The sequence below is a fragment of the Saccostrea cucullata genome, unplaced genomic scaffold, assembly GCF_032062105.1.
Source record: "Saccostrea cucullata isolate Sc308-1 unplaced genomic scaffold, CSIRO_AGI_Scuc_v1 ctg2042, whole genome shotgun sequence".
Taxonomy (NCBI): Eukaryota; Metazoa; Mollusca; class Bivalvia; order Ostreida; family Ostreidae; genus Saccostrea; species Saccostrea cuccullata.
This window is the reverse complement of record NW_026926591.1, coordinates 144,514-168,085: the sequence shown is the minus strand read 5'-3', so window position 1 is coordinate 168,085 and position 23,572 is coordinate 144,514. Positions and strand designations below refer to the sequence as shown.

At 32.7% G+C, this 23,572-nt stretch overlaps 2 protein-coding genes across 2 annotated transcripts in view; both read right to left on the bottom strand.

Moving 5' to 3' along the window:
* The window catches only part of LOC134272167 (multiple epidermal growth factor-like domains protein 11), a 137,850-nt gene that overhangs the window by 66,297 nt on the left and 47,981 nt on the right, over positions 1 to 23,572 (bottom strand). The window lies entirely within an intron of this gene.
* On the bottom strand, positions 2,242 to 23,528 carry LOC134272170 (delta and Notch-like epidermal growth factor-related receptor). Its single transcript, XM_062754422.1, has 10 exons — positions 23,451 to 23,528; positions 14,909 to 14,980; positions 13,926 to 14,096; positions 13,729 to 13,810; positions 12,457 to 12,635; positions 11,422 to 11,553; positions 10,942 to 11,079; positions 2,815 to 2,955; positions 2,597 to 2,723; positions 2,242 to 2,475 (listed from the first exon to the last, which is right to left on the bottom strand). The coding sequence occupies exons 1-10, from the start codon at positions 23,512 to 23,514 to the stop codon at positions 2,304 to 2,306; spliced, it is 1,278 nt and encodes a 425-aa protein (XP_062610406.1). The 5' UTR covers positions 23,515 to 23,528; the 3' UTR covers positions 2,242 to 2,303.

The window sequence follows — 23,572 nt, the reverse complement described above, 5'->3', positions numbered from 1 at the left end:
CAATATCCCATATACCAGTAATTAAAATTAACAGTCCAGACTCCAAGATAAAGTACGATTTTAAAATCATACTTAATACATTTCCGAGAAATTCTTGCATATTTCCTAATGAATTATTATTATATTATATTATATTATTATATTAAATGAATATTTTTTTTCTCCCAATTTAGAAATTTATTGTTGGAATAGTTTATATAATGTATATATTTCAGAGATATTCTTAACTTTCAAACAAACAATACTTTTACCGCCAACTTCATGTAGAAACACTGATACATGTACATTGTCAAGCGATGTCACGCAGAACGTAGATAAATTCTTTAAATTTTAATTCACTATATTATTAATGTGTTAAAATTAACCACTTACAATATATACAGACGAAAACAATATGAAATATGAAACTCTTCAACAATTTCAAACTTTCGTAAAGCCCGCCCTATTGATAATAATTCGATTAAAATATGTATTCAGCAGCGTATGTGCACAAATTGTTATATCACGAATATCTCAATAAAGCAAATATCTAACTGCTCTTTTAGTTTATTTCTCAAGCAAAAATAGTGATTATTAACTTTTCTAACAATAGGGATTCTAAAAATAATTGTTTGAAAATTGTCTCACCATGTGATTATTTTTATGGTTTATCGGAAGCGTCTGCTTTGACGCTGTTTGGTTTTGTGTTAACTGTGCTATTCATGGTAAGACAGTCGATCACGATGACTATAGCCAGGACTTTGCTTTCAGCAAAGCCGGCTAAAGAATGGAACTCGAATATTTACTCAACTATGTTAAACATGTAGAAAATGCTATCTTAACACCGTTTAAATATTTAAAACGTTTGAAAAAAATGTATGAAAGTAGCCTAATACCTGAAGAAAATTGATAAAGCTATCCATAATGAACAGGGATGGACCATACACAGTACAAGTTATATCACATGTATCAACTGTTTTTCAACTTGTTATAGTATAAAAATAGAATTGTTAAGCTGAACGTAGGATATGAGGATAATGCAAGGGCATAAACTTGTTTTTGAAGAAAAAAATGGTACATTTAAGATGTTTACTTTCTCTATCAAAAGTGATGGGAGCTAGTTTCTGCCGTTTGGGAAGTACTGAAAATTGGTCAAAACTGTGTACATGTAGAATAACTAAAATTTTCCGCTCCGCTAAAATTCTGTTATAAAAGAACTAATGTTACATTGTATGCAGACTTGAATCAGCTCCCAGTACTTTCAAAAGTGTACACCTTATAAGCGATTTATATTCCATATTTAAGTCCGAACAAATTAGCCTATGCATGTTTGATGTAAACTACATATACGCTAATTTTTCTTGCGATATTCTAAAAATCCCTTGTCCATGCGCAGCCACAATGCTGCTAAATGAATATATATTTCGTATATATTGTATTCATATTTTTCTTTTAGTTTTAATGATTAGGTTTTTAAAAACTAGCGATGATTTCATATTTATTTCAACATTTTTTTTAAATTATTAATTCAGTGAAGTTATTCCTCTGGATCGCTTGAACTACAAAATGTCAAGGCTGGTGACGTCATATTTGACGAGATACTGTCTTCTAATACTCAACAGAATTGTTATCAATTATTGTCATTTTACAATCTATTTCATGCTTGGATATTTTATTTAAAAAAGACGTTTATCTTACAACATTGTTCTACGGTCAACGTGATGAAACTAACATTACAATATTCAACACCCATTAATAATGCAGTGATATACCTTTCTTACCTGCATACTGAGTTTATGCATGTATTTCGCAATTGATTCGATACGCATTAAAAAGGCAGATTATTGACAAATAACTTGATGATTCAAGAATAGCAACAGTCTCGTAATAATTTCGTAAGTTCTAGGGTCGATATGATGACCTTTTTATCAAATACAATTATTATTGTTTCAAGTGATGACTGACGTATTTTATACAAACTGATAGACCATTTTAAACATCTGTTGGATTTTCCCGTTATTTCACGATCATATCAAGGAACACACAGCAGTGTGACCTGTGGGCAGGGAATGCTCATTCCTCCATGGCATCTGTTCGACATCTGATGATTTGGAGGTCTGTGTTCCATTGCGCCTGTTTTGTATTGATTTTATCTATTATTTAGTTTGAATACTGTTAGTTATCTCCATATATTTTATTGGCATGAGATTAAGAAATTTTTTCTTCATGAATTTTTCATTAAAGAGAAGAAAAATGTTTTGCTTTAAAACATCTTAATCTAGGAATGAAATAAGTGATGAGTTTACTGTGCTTCATGTCAAGATTTAAGTTGGCAAGTCGTAGTTCGAAGGCGGGCTCAGATCCCCAATTTCCTGATACTCAGTGCCAAATTTCTTTCCATCATCAACCACTGATATGCAAGTTGTTCCTTCCTCTTTTTCTTGTAAAGTGGAACCACTAAGATGAATCCTGGATTTCTCTTTTATCCCAGTATTCCTAGAGATTTTATTTAACGGTGTTAAATAAATGATAGATCAAGAATTATCATTTATATTATTATCTATGTTACATATTTGATGTTGTTAAAAATGAAACTAACAATAGAAGTATAGATTACCGTTTAAATTTGATGTATAGTGTAAACACGCCTAGGAGAATAACTAGAAAACAGCATATACCAAGAACACAATAGAATTGTATCCTCAGGTCCTCAATAACATCCACGATTTGTTCTTCGTCTGTATCTAAAGGCATAAAAATAGTTCATGCAATTTTTTGTCAAAAATAACAAACAAAAAATACTTGTAAAAGAAAGAAATTTTAAAGATTTACAACCTTTCCAACATCTGTGTCCTTTCCAGCCTGTTTTACAACCTCCAAGGCAGATACCGGAAACATGATGACAAACAAGTGATTTCTTACAAAAAAGGCTACACTCTTGTTCACAGTTAGCCCCATACAACCCAAAGGAACAGACTACAATAAGTTCATAAAGACTTCATAAAATATCAAATAATTAAAGAAAAAAATGTTGTGATAGTGAGTTGAATATTTTAATCATGGATATAAATTTATTTTGCTGTTATCAAGATCAAAATTTAATTAAAGTAAGACAAGTAGATACAGGTCAAATATGTACAACTAAAATTATTCGGGCGTGGATCAGATACAACGGGGTAGTCAGTATCCACCTGATGTTCAGTCATCAACTTGTTTGTTAGTAGATTAACATCTTTTTATTAACTCTTCTGCTCGATTCAACTGGGAAATATTAGTTTAGTATGCAGATGATAAGAGTACAGTGGTTTCAATTATAACATTTCTTTTGCATCAATTTTCGTGGATTTAGTTTAAATTGCAGTTTTTAGGATAGGTAAATTCGTGGGTAATGCATGGTTCTTATAAAAAAATATTTTTTTTCAAATTTTTCTTTCGACGTTTGCTTTTGTGGGAACCAATAAAACGCAAATTATAAATAATACTAACATGTAAAAGCTGTCAAATTTTATTATTCATATTTTTCTCAGTTTTTCAAACTTCGAAACCTGCAAGCGTTTACAACGCAGTATCATATGGTGCACATGTAATAATCAAGGGTGAGGCATTCAAAATACCATCTCAAATGCAACACTTTGAACTTAGATTGAACATTGCGATATCGGATATTGAAATTGAATACAAAACAATATTATCACAGCTAATTCAATTTATGCCGCTATGAGAAATATATTTCACACCTTAGGATAATTCCGCATATCCCTGCGCAGTCTGCAGGAAATGCGCCTTTATCGCAGCGCAATTATCATATAACCTTTCATCGCGAAAGCGCAAGCGTTCCTTTTCTTGACAGAGTAACCCAATCAAAATCCTTGATTTTGTTGCGCCATTTTTGTTAGCCTGGTAGTGCCTTGGAAAAAAAAAGTTTGTGGAAAAGGGGACCTGCGTACATGTAGCCTCAGATTTAACTATTGGTCAGCTTCTTAGCGGAGAATCATCGGTCCCTGTAATTTATGCAGTGGAAATTATCCTCATATCGTGGAACCTATTTCGGTGGAGGCACAGATGGGTTTTGGCAGGGGTTGCTGTTTACTTCGACAACCCTCTATGAAGAATTTGAAACACGGGGACCTTTTCGTCCATGCATTTGAGAAGTTCTAGGAATGCAGTGATTGTGATTTCCTGTCAATTAAGGGCAGTATTGTTTTTGGTCATTATAACAAAACAAATAATGTTTTAACACTGTTTAACGTTTACATATTTGGAGCAGCTTTAAAATCATTGTATATTTATACTTAATTTTGGTTAAGCTGCATGCCTTTATAAAATACAGGCTAACTGGCGGTGCAACAGCTAGGGCAAATCATTTTCATAACTTATATTTATTTACCATATGTACCTGTTACCGCATCATGGGTTCTCCTTACGATTTGTCTTTCTGATGTTCAGTAAATTCATATAATGGAAATAATAGCATTCATGTCGAAATTATTTTCCATATAGTTATTTAACTTGTATTGTAGCTCCGATTATGATACCCCCTTTTCATCGAGAGAATTATTAGTGGTCTCGGCGAATGAAATCTCAATATTACCTATCATGTGTACCTAATCTATTTACAATCATGTTCCATTGGAAGATTCTGCAGCTGCATCAAAATTGTGAATTTTATATGACTGTTTGATTCTGCAATTTAATTTTTCCTGTTTACACTGGAGTGAATAACTTGCCTGATCATGGAACCTGTTTACGCATAATTTATGGCGGTGGTGTCCTTGATGGTTGATAGAATCAATGTTTACACATGGAAATATTGGATTGTTTACAAACACATGCATGTGTTAAATCAAGTATTAAACTTTTTTCAGTGCCCATGCACGTGTTAAATCATTTCAGCAGATCAAACTTTCTTCTATAGTATATTCATGATAATTACTAAATTAAGACATTTCTAAGTGTGCCATTTATAATAGTTCTATCATTGAAACATTGTTTTTTTTTTTTTACTTATGGGAAATATAGGTTGTGTCATTGGGATTTGAATGCATTTCAATCTTCTGCCTAATGCAGTATGCAAATTTGAGATAAAATAAACCGAGAGCAATTGATTATCTGCACAAAATGTGTCAAAGGGGTTATCGGTCATTTAACCTGTCCGCTGATCTACACATGTTTGCTTTTTTATGAATCTGTGTTCGAGGTCAATTGGGTCACCACGGGACGTCAGCTGGAGTATCGTGGATTATACTCTGGCCTCACCGGGGGTTCTCGGGGAGTCTCTCCTATCCTTTCTGATCCTGGCTCTGGATGGAGTCCATCTTCAGTAAACTCCATTCACTGTCCAGCGTATGTGGAATGTTCTTTTGCTTGTGCGTTTTATCATCTTTTCAAAGAAATAAGATTCAGTACACCATTTTATGTTCTATATCATTTTTATATAGTCTTTATTATATTATGCTCAGCTCAGGGCTATATAAAGAGTTGTGTACTGTTTCTTACAATATTTTGCATATCCAGTTAACAATTTACAGAATGTTTAACACATTTTCTCTAATGATGTGAAGATATCAGTGAAGTTGATCACCATTTTTTGCAGCATTGGAAAAAGGGAACATTTGGTAATTGCCATATATCTGAAGACATATTAATTTGTTACTAGCTGCCTTACATATAATTCTTAAGGGGCATTATCCCTGTAAGGAAGTCTCAGCAAGGTTTAGTATATTTTAATGTTCAGCAAAACCCTTATTAGTTTGTTTTGAAACATTTAATATGTCATTTTAAAAATGGTTCAGTATTAAAAATAATAATAATAATAATAATCAATCTGAATCAGTGAAATATTTCATTATATAATAGCCTTGCAATCAATGGCAATTATATTTTCAATATATTGTTTCACTCGTACAATGTGCAGTAGAAACTTTGGTAATGTTTTCTACATGTCATTTGATGTAATCTTACAGTACTATTTTCAATAGTATCATAGTATCAAAAAAAAAATAATAAAAAAATAATAATAATAATAATGTGCATTTTAATAAATAAATAAGTATAGAGTAGAAAAATTCAGAAAATGTTTATAAACATTTAGTTTGAACATTAAGAATATGTTCAAGATACTTTTGAAAACATTCAATATATTGTTCTAATATTTGTGAAAACATTCATTATACAACATCGATTAGTTTGGTTTGTTTTTTGTGAATGTTTAAAGTTTTGAGGGAAACATTCAGTATAATGATGAAAAGTTTTCCTGGGAATTAAGTATAATTTTATTTCAAAAATTTGGGAAACATTCCGTTCAATGTTTCATTGTTTTTGTGCAAACATTCAGTATAAGGTTTCAAAGTTTCTGAAGAAACATTCAGTATGCTTCATTATCTTTGTGAAACATTCATTATAATTTATATTTCAAAGTATTTGTCTCAAACATTCAGTATAATGTTTTAAAGTTTGAGTCGATACATTTATTATGTTATTTCAAGTTTTGGGGAAGCATTCATTATAATGTTTCAAAGTTTATGTTGAAACATTCAGTATAATGTTTCAATTTTTTTTGTGGAAGCATTCAGTATAATGTTTTAAAGTTAATGTCGAGACTTTCAGTTTAATGTCTCAAGTTTGTTTAGGAAACATTCAGTATAATGTTTCAAGTTTTTGTGGAAACATTCAGTATAATGTTTTAAAGTTTTTTTTTAGAAACAATCAGTATATTGTTTCAAAGTTTATGTCTAAGTATTCAGTATAAAATTTCAAGTTTGTTTCAAGCAAGTTGATGAAACAAGAATATCGACAGTCTCGTTTAAAGTCATCATTTCGTAAATTCTATGGTCGATACAATGACCTTGTCAGCAAATACAATTTATCATTGAATGAAATGCTGACTGACGTTTTTCATACCAATTGTTAGTCCATTATTTATACACTGAATTGACCACGGATTTTTTCCGTTATTTCCTGATTATGACAACGAGCACACGGCGGGTGTGACCGGTCGGCAGGGGATGCTCACTCCTCCATGGCACCTGATCCCACCTCTGATGTTTCAGAGGTCCGTGTTTGCTCTGCTCTTATTTTTGTATATTTGTTTAATGGACGTTGAGATTGAATACTGTTCGTTATTTCCATATCCTTCTTTCGGAAACATTCAATATAATGTTTCAAAGTTTTTATGGAAATATTCAGTATCATGTTTCATAGTCATGTATTAGTGTTTGTGGAAACATCCAGTACAATATTTCAATATTTTTTGTTGAACAATAAGTATAATGTTTGAATTTTGTTTTGGAAACATTTAGTATAATGTTTCAAGTTTTGATGGAAACAAGTATGGTGTTTCAAAGTATTTGTGGAAACATTCAGTAAAATGGTTTAAAAATTTTGTGGAAGATGCAGTATAATATTTCAAAGTTTTGTGGCAGATGCAGTATAATGTTTCAAAGTTTTTGTGGAATAATTCAGTATAATGTTTCAATGTTTTGTGGAAACATTCAGTGTAATGTTTCAAAGTTTTGTGGAAACATTCAATATAATGTTTCTAGTCTTAGTGGAAACATTCAATATAATGTTTCAAAGTTTTGTGGAAACATTCAGTATAATGTTTCAAAGTTTTGTGGAAGCATTCAGTATAATGTTTCACAGTTTTTGCTGAAACATTCAGGGTAATGTTTCAAAGTTTGGTGGAAGCATTCAGTATAATGTTACAAGTCTTTGTGGTAACATTCAGTATAATGTTTCTAGTCTTTGTGGTAACATTCAGTATAACATTTTAAAGTTTTGTGGTAACGTTCAGTATAATGTTTCAACGTTTTGTGGAAGCATTAAGTATAATGTTTCAAGTCTTTGTGGTAACATTCAGGATAATATTTCAAAGTTTTGTGGAAGCATTCAGTATAATGTTTCAAGTTTTCTTGTGGAAACACTCAGTATAATGTTTCAAAGTTTTGAGGAAACATTCAGTATAATGTTTCAACGTTTTGTGGAAACATTCAGTATAATGTTTCTAGTCTTAGTGGAAACATTCAGTATAATGTTTCAAAGTTTTGTGTAAGCATTCAGTATAATGTTTCAAAGTTTTTGTGGAAACATTCAGTATAGTGTTTCAAAGTTTGGTGGAAGCAATCAGTATAATGTTTCAAGTCTTTGTGGTAACATTCAGTATAATATTTCAAAGTTCTGCGGAAGCATTCAGTATAATGTTTCAAGTTTTTTGTGGAAACATTCAATATAATGTTTCAAAGTTTTGTGGAAGCATTCAGTATAATGTTTCATAGTGTTTGTGGAAAAATTTAATATATTGTTTCATAGTTTTTGTGGAAATATTCAGTATCAAATTTCATAATCATGTATTAGTGTTTGTGGTAACATTCAGTATAATGTTTTTAAGTCTATGGCGAAATATTCGGTAAAATGTTCAAAGTTTGTTTGGTAACATTCAGCATAATGTTTCAAATTTGTTATGGAAACATTCAGTATAATGTTTCAAAGGTTTTGTGGAAACATTCAGTGTGATGTTTCATTGTCATGTATTAGTTATTGTGGAAACATTCAGTATACTGTTTCATAGTCATGTATTAGTGATTGTGGAAACATTCAGTATAATGTTTCAAAGTTTATGTCAAAACATTTGGTATAATGTTTTAAGTTTGTTTTAGAAACATTAAGTATAATGTTTCAAAGGTTTTATGGAAACATTCAGTATAACATTTCAATTTGAAGAGGAAAGAACTTTCAATAGTATGAGAAACTTAAAATAGATATTTAATAATTTTTTTCATGCAGTACATGAAGCATTTAATCAAGACTGTTCTGAGAGTCTCAATGTAAAATTGTTTCTCATTTTATTTGGGTTCCAGTATCTACATATTCCTAGGCTTTAGTAGTGCATTACACTCATACACTATTTACCATGGTATTCTGTTACTTGTAGCAGTACATTGATGCCAAGGGCCAAACTGAACTATAAAGTGGTCAACACCTAACTTCATGCAGTACCATCTAAGGCACAAAATGGAGAGGCAATGGAGTCTACAAATTTCAGATGGCGGAAATTGTGCAGTATTGGAATGACAATTGAAAATTGTTGAAACAGTGCTCTCAAATCGAACCTCTAATGCGGATATATGATCAAGCGATCAACAAGATCATTCAAGAATTTAGGTGCTCTGGACATGATGCCAGCTGTCTTCATAGTAAACTATTGGAAAATGATGCCACCAAAGTTTGAAATCCACACCACCAGGAAGGACAAGCTACACCTCAATATGCTCAAGCCCCTCCTATGGATTCTATGTGGATTTCTGTGTTGAACGGCAAATATCATTTTCTCCAACAGATACTGCCAAGGAACATCATATAGAGTAGTCAGCATCTGTCATTTATCTACTGTATAAAGTAAGATGAAGCAATGCATTAGCTTCTTATGTAACATTATTTTTTCTATCATTGATGTTGTAAATCTGGTCATGAGGCCAGCAAATGGTTTTTCATATACTGCACAATGTACATCCTCTATTGTCATAAACTCTGTATAATTCAGCTCAATTTTTTATAAGGTCAGCACTTAGATGCTTTTGTAAAATGTATTTTAGTTACTGAGCTTAGTGTTGATATACTTGTAATGTCTCCATAATCTGCTTACTAATGTCAATGAGTTCAGCATTGAAACCGGCCTGCATAGTCTTTGAGCTACATGTAAGATGATGGCTACTCATTTAAAATGTATGTTTAAAATCTGCCAGCATAGACTCGAATTAAGATACATAGTTCAGCGGATAGCTGCTCATGTAAATTGTATGTTAAAATCTGCTTGCATAGTCTTGAGTTAAGATACATAGTTCAGTGGATAGCTGCTCATGTAAATTGTATGTTAAAATCTGCTTGCATAGTCTTGAGTTAAGATACATAGTTCAGCGGATAGCTGCTCATGTAAATTGTATGTTAAAATCTGCTTGCATAGTCTTGAGTTAAGATACATAGTTCAGTGGATAGCTACTCATGTAAATTCTATGTCAGAATCTGCTTGCATAGTCTTGAGTTAAGATACATGAGTTCAGCGGATAGCTGCTCATGTAAATTGTATGATGAAATCTGGCTTGCATAGTCTTGAGTAGACATACGTGAGTTCAGCGAATTGCTGCTCATGTAAACTGTGTGTAAAAATCTGCATGCATAGTCTTAGGTTAAGATACATGAGTTCAGCGGATAGCTGATCATGTAAATTGTATGTTAAAAATTCTGCCTGCATTGTCTTGAGGTTAGATTAAGACCCTCATAATTGGCTTCCCTTGATCCACAATTGAACAGCTAACAGGTGAATGTTAATGTCTTTGTTGCATCAGAATTTGTTATTTGTCAAGAACACCTAGTCTTAAAGGTATGTGATATCATATGAACTTCAACTTCAATGTTGTTCTATAAAATGCTGTAAATTTCTGTATTTTACTGTTTTTATAAAAATGTTTTCTTTTGATTTTCTCCTTGTTTGGCGTCAACCCCTCACTGCGTGACACTGCGTGAGGGCTTGTGGCGCAATTGTTTGGACGCGTCCAAGGATTTACTCATTTATGTTTTATTTTATGCATATTTACATGTACTCTGATATGTTAACTGCATGTAAATTTCTAGTCAGTCTCAGGGGGATCACACTTGTACTTTTCACCTATGTACATGTAACCTGTATTGTTTAATATTAGGTGATCTCCCTTAATGATTTGTTTTACATTTTACTTTATGTCATTGAATTAAATGACATAATCGACAAAACTGCATATCTGTGTTTGGTTGTTTTTCACTGCACTATCGGGCTGATATTTCTCATAGGAGGCATAAAAAACAATAACAAAAATAAAACAGAATTGCATGGAATAAACGTTTCAGAAAAAAAAATATGCAAGTATCTCAAATATAAAGACACCAAGGAGTTGACAGAACTATTAAGAACTGTTTTAAAACTCTTTTTACCTTTGTTACATAGTAAACCCTTATAACCAGCAGAACACCCATTCAAGCACGAACCGTTCTCAAGATGGCATTGCGCTGACTCATGACAATTGCCACATTGCAAGTTGCAATCCTTTCCATAAAATCCACGTTTACATTCTGAATGGATTAAACGGAAATAAACACAGTTATGTCCCTAATACGTTCTTTTACCTTTTAAACATGTAAATACATATTGAAAACGTAACTCGTGCATGAAAAAATACAACTGCTGGATCATATGCGCTTAGACTTTTATCTCGTAATATAATACATGTACTTCCAAAGATCATAATAATATAATATTAAAGAACGGCTTTCATCAAGTGATTTCGTAATTTTGTTCACTTTTATTATTTAAGCGATAAAGTTTTTTTTTTAAACACAAATTACGCTTTATTTTACGTTCATGCACCAAGTAATTCACAAAGAAAACCCCAATCGGCCCTTTAAATTATATACCTTCATCACAGAATTCCCCCTTCCAACCAGGAATACATCCATTATCACAAATTCCATTTATTCTGTTACAGCCGATACAGTGCTCGTTACAATTCAGTGCACAGTTTTCTCCATATAATCCCACACTACAAGCTAATGAAAACACAAACAGACATTTGTTTTGTAAAAATAAATTGCTTTTCAGATGTTCTGGAATATTTATATGTATAAAATTTCAGATGTCTGAGATTTGTGTTTATTTGTTTAAAGATCTTGATGTACATTAAGATATTGTTTTACGTCCATCTAGAGAATTTTTTTCTCATTCAGAAACGCCAACGCTAGCTGATAGAGGATTGTAAATATAAACCTATACTTTGCACTGACGGCTTTTAAGTATTGAGTATTCTTTTCGTATCAACACCAACTGCGACAAAAAACTTCAATTAAAAAAAGTCCCATTCGAAGGGAAGTCTCCATATCGCGTATTTGCTTCGAAACCACAACGTAAGAATAAGCACCTTAACTTGCAATTCCAGAGAAAAGGCCCGTGTAACACCTAACAATTTCAATTTCTGAAATAGTTTGGGTACTAGAATTTTAATATATTAGTTCAAATTTCTAAATTACAAAAACTGAAACTGATTTGGAATGTTGATTTTTAATGTTTTAGATCAAATATCTGAATTTTTAAGTTTCCGAACTCAAAATCATTTTAGAATTTTGAATTGTAAAGTGTTACACGGACCGAAGAACGTCTCAAAATCTGTGCCAAGTTGGCGTCTCTCGAAAACGTCGTTTTGTTTCAAAGAAGTAAGATATTAAACCAAGTAACTGGTGTCAAATAATAAAATTTTGTAAAACGTATTTAAAAAAAAATTACTCTAAACTACTTTCTAAAATTTTACTTTGAAATGTCAATGCCTTCTTCATACATACTTTTTGACTGCTTGGTATGATTAGTAGGGAAAGGGGGAGGTAATTTTTTTGCCGTTGTCTTTTCCTTGAAGATTATTCATAATAAATAAAGTAATTATAGAGAAATTCATAGCATACCAGGAGCAAGGGTTGCTCTGATTCCAAATTCTATGTTTGGTTCTGTTGTGTATGCTGTAAAATTAGAAGTTGAAGATACTGTGTGTGCCGCTGTAGTAGAAAACTGTATCTGGTCATTGCTGCTACCCACACCGTTATTAGTTCTGATGAACTCCACTATGGTATTTCCTGATGACTTGCTTAAATGAAACAAAATTTCAAATATGATTATAATATGATTGTATTTCGGCAAACTTTCGAAATGTCTCTAAAACATATAATGCCATAGTAAACAAAAGATTATCATAGTTACATGTCATAGATATTTGATTTCAAGATTTTTTGCACCCTTTTTTGAGATTAGGGAATATAGATTTTGTTCTGTACACTTATCTGGCTTTCTCTCTCTGTATTTTTTTTTCTGTCCACAGGAACTTTAACCTTAATTATTACTTTTGACTGGCTTTAGGTTTGAACTTAATATTTACATTTGATTTTTAATTGCAAGACACTTCATTAGGTACAAACGTATTTTTGACTTTTGTGACCTTTGAAATGTACCCATATTTGCAAAATGTTACCGAACTTTAAATATATCTCAATTTTAAATTTTGAACTTTTGGTGATAGTGTACTTAATACCAAGTCCATGTAACAACACGTTTCCTTATGTACCAACACTTGACCTTTAACCTTATTAAACCATCAACTTTAAAACGATTGGCGGAAGGACTTTCATTTGTAAGATGTGTATTGAATGTGACAAAGCATCCCACTGTGTACAAGTGTTAATGAACTTTTGACATTGTTCTTGTTTTTAAATTTCACATTGGTCAAAATATTAACTTTTAAACGGTTAGTTCTAATGCTTAAACAGTGGCATGGTGTTTATGGTTCTATTTCCCAAAGTTTAAACTAGTTTACTTTTAAATTGAAAGCATGATTTTTGTCAATAACTGATTTGAATACCGGTTTGTGTACTGCATTTGGCATTTGACGATTGACGAAAAGTCTTTTTTTTTATTTTTTTTTTATTTAAGTGAAAGAAAGCTTCATTGTTTAATATATATTTTTTTTTATCTTTTTGGTCTAGCATTTTATACAATCGTTAGATGTCTGAGATGCACAATCAAATTTTTCGAAGAAACTGAAGACGAAGGAAAAAGTGAAGTAAAATAAAAGAAAAACAATACCAATGAAATGAATGACACCGAAAACCCATTTTATGGTTAATAAAAAAAGAAATTCTATAGTTAGGTATGATATATAAATATAATAAGTATGTTAATCTTACAATGCAAGATAATCTCCACTTTCCACAGCTATTTGATCTGCCAGGGGGACAACCTCGTTTTTCAAAATTCCAACATCTCCGGCTTAAAAACATAAATATGTATGAAAAATGCAGCGTAGCCCTTAATAATTCCATGATAATTTGCAATTTAATATGATTACCACAATGATGGAATTAAAAAGAAATAAATTACTTACCCGGGACATTAATTTTATTAACACCAATAAGAGTCCAGATTCCTGTTACCTGTCGCCACACCTCCGCATACAAAACACCCGTACTTGCAATCCTTATATCCCATTCAATTAAAAACCCACTGCAATTCATACGATATTCATTGTCCTTGCTATTTAGGAGAAATGTTGTCCCTGCAGAAGATATGTAAACTTACATAAAAACCAATTTGTTTAACAAATTCAAAAGGGGGCAACATTTAACTAGATCTGATGAATAAAAAAAAAAGATTCTTTTAAAGGATATATGATACAAATATGGATGCTACGATCTTTTTATTTAACTTAATTTAAATAATGCTTATATTATTGCCAAATCAAAAGGAAATTCTTTATTTTCTTTTTGATGAAATATCTTGAAAACAGCCCTATAAATATAATCGCAAGATAGTTAAGGCTACATATGGAGGTTTATCTGCAAAAAATCTGATGAAACCCTCATGGGGGTTTATATGCAGAAAATCTGATTAAAGCCCCCAGGTGTTGCAACCACGATTGAAATAATTATTTTGATAGTTGTTGAGATTGCATTTCAATAACAAGCATATTATGCAGCCACTATTGAAATATGACCACTATTGAAATATTTATTTCAATAGTGGTTCGGGGTGCATTTCAATAACAAACATAGGTTGCAACAACTATAGAAATACAACCGTGATTGGAATTATTATTTCTATAGTGGTTTAGAGTGCAGTTCAATTTAAATAATTGTTTTGATAGTTGCTGACGCGCCTGGGGATTCAATATTTATACAATAACTATTTAATAAGGAACATGTAAAACTAAACGTCAATTAATACTTAACTTAATTATACGCTTTGATTGCTGACGAGATTATTTTATCGATCTAAAACATTGAAAAATGAAGACTGCCATCAAAACATATATATTTTTTCATCAGACATCTTTGTCGAAAGTCTGCCTTATAACCCTTGTACACTTACCAATAGAAATGCTATCTGTCCTATCCCCAGCTGTCTTACCGACTTTGGTGCCATTTGTACACTGGTTCCTTGCTACAACAAATAAAATCATATTTTATGTTAAAGTTTCAAAGGGTAATATGCTGTAGGAATTCGACCATGGGCTATGACGATAGTTTAAAACATGCATTTGTATTTGGGTTTTCATAATATGTTCAATTCTGTATGAATTTTATTTTTATATTTTTAGGTTAGAGGTGATGGTGCGACCGAATCACAGAGTGTGGTTATATTTTGTCTACATATTTTTCTCAAGGTGCAATTTATTTTGGAATAACTCTAAATTGATAAGGATGAAAACGATAGAAAGATAAACAATATCGCAATTTTTCAATCATGAGATATACTTTTTTTCTGGATTTGAATAAGGCTTTGAACAGGTCCAGTCCAAAGACTATTTCTACCTACGTAGGTATTAATAGCTACCTAGGTATTTAAAGCTACCCAAAGTAGCTATTTTACTTACTTTCTGCTTTACTTGAATTTGTGGCCAAATGCAGGAACGGCGCAACATGGTGAGCACAAAATTTCTTGATATAGTAACACTGATGATGAATATGACAAAAATTTGGCCAAAAAATGAAAACTTCGTATATTATCAATTTTGCATAGAAACTAATGTAAAATTGCCGATTCAGGAAGTAATCATTTTTTGGCCAAAATTTTGTCGTATTCATCATTAGTGTGACCATATCAAAAAATATGGTATTCATCATCTGGCAGAAATCATATAAAGTAGGTAAAAATAGCTACTTTTGGTAACTTTAAATACCTAGGTAGCTATTAATACCTACGTAGGTAGAAATAGTCTTTGGACTGGACCTGTTGAATACTAACCTAAAACCGCATTTACCTTTTTAATCCGAAATGCCTTTAGAGTAATGTAAACTATGACAGGCGATACTATCGCATAAGACTTATAATATTTGAACATCTTATGGTTAGATTATTCTTAACATCAATCATTTTTCCTTCACTTTAAACATTTATTTCATGAGCTCGCCAGCTAAACATGAATGTAAACATTCAAATGTTGGAGCGAGAAGAACTACGTCATTGTGCGTTACAACATAGCAATACGGCGGCCCATTCGTGAAATAAATGCAGTTTACTTTAAATTTATTCGTCTCAAATGTAAATATAACATGTATAAGTAATAAACAATAATGTTAAAAAGTTCTTTGGGAAATGAACTTTAAGTTGGAACGTGATAAAATCTACTGAGAAGCCCTTCGGGCTTCACAGGATTTGACCACAGTTTCCAAATTATTGATTTAAAACAATACTGCTTATAACATTAATATAAACTTTTTATTCATGTAAAGTGTCTCAATTTAAATGTAGTCCATATGAAGAAAGCACTATATATTGCTTAGAGAATTAACTGGAAACACATCTATTTATACTGGTGTCTCATTATATCGCGGTAATTCTTTTACATAAAAAAGTGTAATTTCAAATTTTTAATTTAACTTGTATCAAATAACACTCATAATTCTAACTACGGTCTAAATTTTTAGTGTCAAAATATTTTCCAAGCTTGCATCGTTTATTTTGTGGTCTATTTTTAAAACAGGAAGTCTTATTTACCTCCTAAATTGGAGAGTTTTAATGCATCGCTGTACGGGAAAACATGGAAACTCGTAGATGACATGGACGTCATTTTTTTTTATTTCTGAATTTACGATATAATTCTGCATAAAAATTTACAATTGTACTCACAAAAGACTTTTCAAAGACTGATTTTATTATGATTTTTTTTACGTTATAAATATAATCGGATTTATGCAGTGAATACGATATAAATCCATTTATCACAGCGCCCCACGCGGTATCATTCGCACGCAATATACTCGCAAAGCATTGGAACAGTCAATTATCAACTACCCTCAAAGATACACGTCTTTCTTTGGAGAGATGCATAACCGCAAGTCGTCCGCAAATGTGGTTACATCCGCAAAAACGTCTACCAGAAAAGAAAAAGCTGACACCAAATCCAACCAAAAAGAGGGGAAAAAATGACAACCGTACTATTCACAGCATGGAAGAGGACATTAAAGAGTCTGCTAGTTCAGTAGGTAGGTCTGACTAATAACCTACTCCTATTGTTAGTGCTACTGATGCATTGGGTTGCACCATCCCTTCAAAAACACGCGAAAAAATACAAAATGGGGAGTTTTTAGATTTGGCGTCCTGTTGGAAACGTCAGAAAAAAGGACAAGAAAAATAAGATAAACCTAGTGGACGGGGAACTGGTGTTTACAAAAGGCGAAAAGTGGCGAAATCAGCGATATCGGGAAATAAACCGACGCATTCCTGGTATTTACTAGTATTTACGTCGAAGCTCACACCGATCAATCATTTGGTTTACTTAAATATGTACACACGGTTAGGCTGGGTTCTTATAGATCTCCCACCGGCTGGAAGTTGTACGACGAGCAATTTAGGCTTAAGAAGGCAAGAAATAGTTCTATGGCATGGGGGCAAATCGACAATGAACTGGATGTTATACCTAACTTCATCGATTACTATTTCCCAAAATACAGTTGAACCGTTTTGATTTTAACGACAAGGGTGTATGTAGTAAACCTTATCGTATTTATGCACATCGTTGTATCAGGCGTGAATCCGACCACCCAATGTCCACTTGTCCTCGTAACCCAGCCCCTCGCTTCCCCATACAAAAGCAGCCTTTTCGTTTTCAATCACCAAAACTGCAACCACGCCCAAGCCAAAACCCAGATATCGCTATTCCCAGGGGTTAATGCACCTCGGTAATTCTCCAGTAAACATTAATCAACTTTCAATATTGATACAGTCGTACCAAAAATCATAATTTAGGCAATGAGTTTTTAAATGGGCTTAAATTTTGATTCCCCCTTCAGTATCTAGTTCCATGCACTCACTTGGATCAAAAAAAATTTCGGCAAACCAGTATCTGAACAAAATCCAGAATATATTGCAAAGTAATTGATATGAGTCGCATGGCCGGCCCTCTCTACAATCTACCACTTTCGAACCTAAGGGCGTCCCCAATAGGCGTCGTGCCAAAAATCTACCGTGTGGGAAGTGGTGGGGGTGGCGCTTAATTACTCATCCGTCATATCCACATAACAATAGCGTCAACGACTTCATTGAAAAAATTTTCATCTGTACACTACTCATCATTCGATAGCGCTATCAAAATGATAGGTCAGCTTGGAAAAGGCTCTTTATTTGGCAAAATAAAAAGTGCGTTTAGACTTTTACCAATTCAACCATATGATTTTTTTTTTTTTGTTTACTTGGCTTCACATTTGAGGGTAAATACTACATTGACAAATGTTTTCCATTTTGTTGTTCTATATATCATGCGCTACATTTGGGAAATTCGCGTCATTTTCGGAATGGACCGGCAGGTCACAATCTGCTTACCCGCTTGTTACGCACTATCTTGACGACTTCTTATTTGCTGGATCCGCGAAATCCGACGCTTGCTCAAGACTCATGAGACAATTTGGGGAGTTATGCAAAGCACTGGGAATTCCTCTTGCCATCGATAAAACCGTCAGCTCCGTCACAAAATTTACTTATCTGGGTTTGGAAATTACATGACTGGGGCAAATCTGTATTCCCAACGACAAACTAATCAAACTTAAGATTTCGCTGACAGAAACAGCAAATAAATCTAAAGTCACTTTGAAGATCGAGATGCAATCTCTCGTTGGCCAATTAAACTTTTGCACCAAAGTGTGCGATCTTCTAGCGCCTTTAATCTCCGATTTTACGACGCGATGATTGACGTACAAAGGCAGGATCATTTTATCCGCATAACAAAATCCATCAAAGACGATTTGCTCAGGGGCTCAATTTTTTGAATCAGTTCAATGGCATATGCTATTTAAATGATGTTGATTGGTTAAGCAATGATATTTTCAATTGTATGCAGACAGTGCCAGGGGAAAAAACTTAGGGTGCGGGGCACATTTAAACGGCAAATGGGCCCACTTTGCTTGGCCTTCAACATGGTAGGATACGGAAATTTTAAGAGAAGTTACCTTTTTAGAGCTTGTTCCAATAGTTCTGGCAATGACATTGTTGGAAGAATACTTCAGACCAAAAAATGTTATAGTAAGAGTAGATAACGCAGCCCTTGTCTACATCTTGAACAAACAGAGGTCAAAATCTAATAGAGTAATGCACTTTGTTGTTTAGGATTCCTATCAACGAAATATAATTTTAGATTTAAAGCAGAACATATCCCAGGTTTACGTTATAATAATATTAAGATTTCCACCTCAGAATTACGGACTATACTTCACATTTTATTATTCAGAAAATAGTAGAAGGATTGAAGAGAGACACTCCAAAGACTCACGTTTACCAATAACGATTCAGCTCCTCCATTAATTAATTAATACATTACCAGTTGTGCGCACATCGAGTTACGAGGCGAGATTCTTTTTCGCGGCGTTTCCTTGGCCTTTTTAGGTTTTTTTGAGTCAGGGAATTTACAGTTGGCTCTAGAAATTCAAAAGCAGCACTTCTTAATAACGATCTTGTTATGAATGAATCTTCATCCTACTTAGAAGTTCACCTTAGGAGGTCAAAGACTCACCAGTACGGCAAAGAAACACAATTAATTATTCCCGCTATCGGCGGTCCTTATTGCAGCCCGGAGGACCGGGCTCTATACATATAAGTTTAAGTGTTGGTATATCGGGATTTGGGTGGGAGTAGTTATTCAAAATTAAAGGTCTTGAAAACATTGAAAAGATTGCTAATCAGAATGTTCTTTCTAGAAATTCAAAAGCAGCACTACTTAATAACGATCTCGTTATGAATGAATCTTCATCCTACTTAGAAGTTCACCTTAGGAGGTCAAAGACTCACCAGTACGGCAAAGAAACACAATTAATTATTCCCGCTATCGGCGGTCCTTATTGCAGCCCGGAGGACCGGGCTCTATACATATAAGTTAAGTGTTGGTATATCGGGATTTGGGTGGGAGTAGTTATTCAAAATTAAAGGTCTTGAAAACATTGAAAAGATTGCTAATCAGAATGTTCTTTCTCTTAATAAACTACGAGATACATAATATATTTACTTCCATAAAGTGAATATGTAAAAAAAAATATGTATGTTATTCATATTTAATATATAAAGTTGTATATCATTTACTATCGAAAAAAAACGACAGGTCCTTTTTTTAGAACATCAAATTTTACTTCCCGCATAATTCGTGTTTTATATTTTAAAATTGAAAATTAAATACATTTTCGAATTTAGGTGATGCATGTGTCTAACTTCAATTTATATTTTATGCAGCCAACATTTACTCGAGGAATTGAAGGTTAAAATGGTATTCGTTTTTGTTTGACATTTATCCGGCTGTAAGTTTTCCAAATATTCGCGACTATCGTCTCCATCAATTCGACGCATGCCTTTTCACACATATCGAAGCGGTGTGATGATCAAGAGTCATTTCCATGGTTTACTTTATATATTTCCCGGGCGACAATTGGTGGTTACATCAAAGGTTTTTTTGTTGTCCGTTGTTACTAATGCGCAAGTATTTACAACAAAGACCAAACATTTCTGGTCAATTATTTTGTCATTCCGGCGGTAAACCGCTAACTAGATATCAATTTAATTCCGTCTTAAATAAATGCCTCGCGGCTCTCAGTACATCTAGATGCAACTATAAATCAGACTCCTTTAGAATTGGAGCACCTACATACTTTCACTCTAAGGGCTGTTGATGACGATACAATTAAAATGTCAGGAAGTCAGATTGTTATCGCCTCCATATTAGGACCCTGGCATTCAAATAGATTGACAGCTTGAAACTCTATCCTTTTTTCGTTCCAGAACATTATTAAGATATTTGGATCATCGGGTCATCATTAATTTCATGGGCCTTTCTACCTGCGATTGAATAAGGTTTCACATCTGACCTTAATTTCGACAGGCATAAAATATTGTGGCAAGGTCGAAGAGGAATGCGCTGGAATGATGGCTTTAAACTTTTTAAAGCATGTTACGTTCATTGATCCACCAAAATTCTTGGTATTAAATTGTGGAGCAAACGACCTTGGCCGTATGAAGACCATTGAATTAATAGTTGCAATAAAAAAAAATTCAAACGAAACTTTCGAACACTAAGATAATTTGGTAGCAAATGATAACATGGATTGCCTGGAAATGTGAAGGGAGACCTGAAATTGAAAAAAAAGTAGGGCGCGAGTAAATAGCGCAATTGCAAAACATATTTTATATCATTATAATGGAGGGTACATTAAGCAGTCAAATATCCATCTTAGTCCCGACAATTACCGCCCTCACTGGGGCCACCTCTCTACGCCTGGTAATGAGCTGTTCCTGAAAAATCTTAAAAGTAGACTCACAACTATTATAAACTCCCAAAAAAATGTGTATTCATTATGATATGTATCGGTGCGGTCACGGCTGGATTTTTGTTTAAGCTACCTCCACATTGGTAGCGGCATGCATATTTAATAAGTATCTATGCACGTTTGGCGGATTTAGACTTGCGCCGCATTTACATTGAACATTGATTGATTTATTCGAATATTGATTGACTTAACATGACCATACTACAATACATTGATTTGAATGAACTGAAAATTGATTTGTTGAATAGTGTTTGAACATTGATTCATCAAATTGAATATTATAGATCGAATTGAGCATTCATTGATTGAATTGAACACTAATCGATTGAATTGAACATTGATTTAATGCATAAGACTGACGCAACTGCAGGAACTTTGAAGCCAAACGTCAGTCTTATCCTGTAAAACTTTGACATGTGTAGAGTTAATATTGATTGATTGATTGATTGTTTGCTTTTATTGCAGGTGTGCAAAAACAATTGGGTCTACACCAAATTACATGATTTACGGAGAAACTGGAATATTCCCTTTGTACATCAATGTTTTTACGAGAATGATTACATACTGGTCAAAGATGTTTACATGTGCAGAAGATAAAATTGTCAATATTGTGTACAAGTATATGTATAACCAATTAAGTAACGATGGTATTAAATGTCAATGGATTGAATGTATTCAAAAAATTCTAAATAATTGTGGACTTTCATTTATATGGAATGAGCAAGGCGTTGTCAATGCTAAATGGCTAAGTGCTATTGTAAATCAGAATTTAAAAGACCAGTTCATTCAAAAATGGTCAAATGACATAAATAGTTCTTCCAAAGGCCAGATTCACAGAATTTTTAAAACCAATTTCGGATTTGAAAGTTACATTAAAAATTTACGCCCAAAACAAAGAAAGTTATTGATGAAAATGCGTACCTCAAATCATCATCTACCTGTAGAAACAGGGAGGTGGTGTGGCACCCCATTAAATGAAAGAGTATGTTTACTTTGTAACAATGGAAAGATAGGCGATGAATACCACTACATTTTAGAGTGTACAGCTTTTTCAGAGATAAGAAAAAAATTTTTACACAAACGTTACTGCACCAGACCAAATGTTGTCAAGTTTTATGAACTCATGGCCAATTCAAATATACAATCTTTACAAAAACTATGTACATTTATTTCAAAAATATTTGAGACTGTCTGTCCTTCTTAGCTGTCCTCCTGGTATTTTCTTTTTGCATATACTTTATAATTACATGTACTATATGTACATCCTCTCTACATGCAGTTGTAAAACATTTATTTATGTATATATATTTATATTTAATTATTTATATGTGTGTATATTTATACTAAATGTACCTCTGACGACTTTATAGACACTGTATATACTTTATGTTCCTCATGTACCATGCTGTATGGTTTGAGCGAATAAACTGATTCTGATTCTGGCACCCACTCTACATGTGTATTTTGTATAATTGATTTGAACCAGCCGTGGACATTAAATGCCAAAATTAAGAAATAAATAATTAGGAAACAATAAATTCACTTATGTTTTTATGTAGAGTCTGTGATAATGCTCTCAATATAATAAAAACGGGACTGGAAATCTGTAAAATTACGTTTTATTTGATTTTTTTTTTCAAACGGATGTTCCACACTTCTAAATCATCAAAAAAGTAAACATCCAGACAGCACACATATTGTCGATCAACATAAAGAATAAAGACCATGGATCCAAATTTTTGTAATATACTGTGATACAATGAAACCCGCGATATAATGAGAATCAAGTATACATGCAATAATGATTTACTACATATAAGATATAAATAGACGACACAAGCACTAATTATTTAAAACTTTATATTTATATCACAAAAAATTCATTTATGTCTTTCTTTTGTAAAAAGATATATGTAAAGTTGAGAAAAAATTGTATAAAAAAAAAAAAAAAAAAAAAAAAAAAAAAAAATCCAATACCACACCACGCCCTAAAAATACAATTAAACACCAAAATAAAACCTTAAAGAATAATTAAACAATGAAGTCACCAAATCAACCTGTTTTAGCATAACAAATACCTGATCAACATTCAAACTTTAGTTTCTTACCAAAGGCATTGGAAACTAGAAGTATTCCAAAAAGAAAACACATCCCATACATGATTGTAAACATCTAAGTTTGTGTATCTAAAACAGGGAAGTAAATTTTACAATGTGGGAGTGCAACTCTT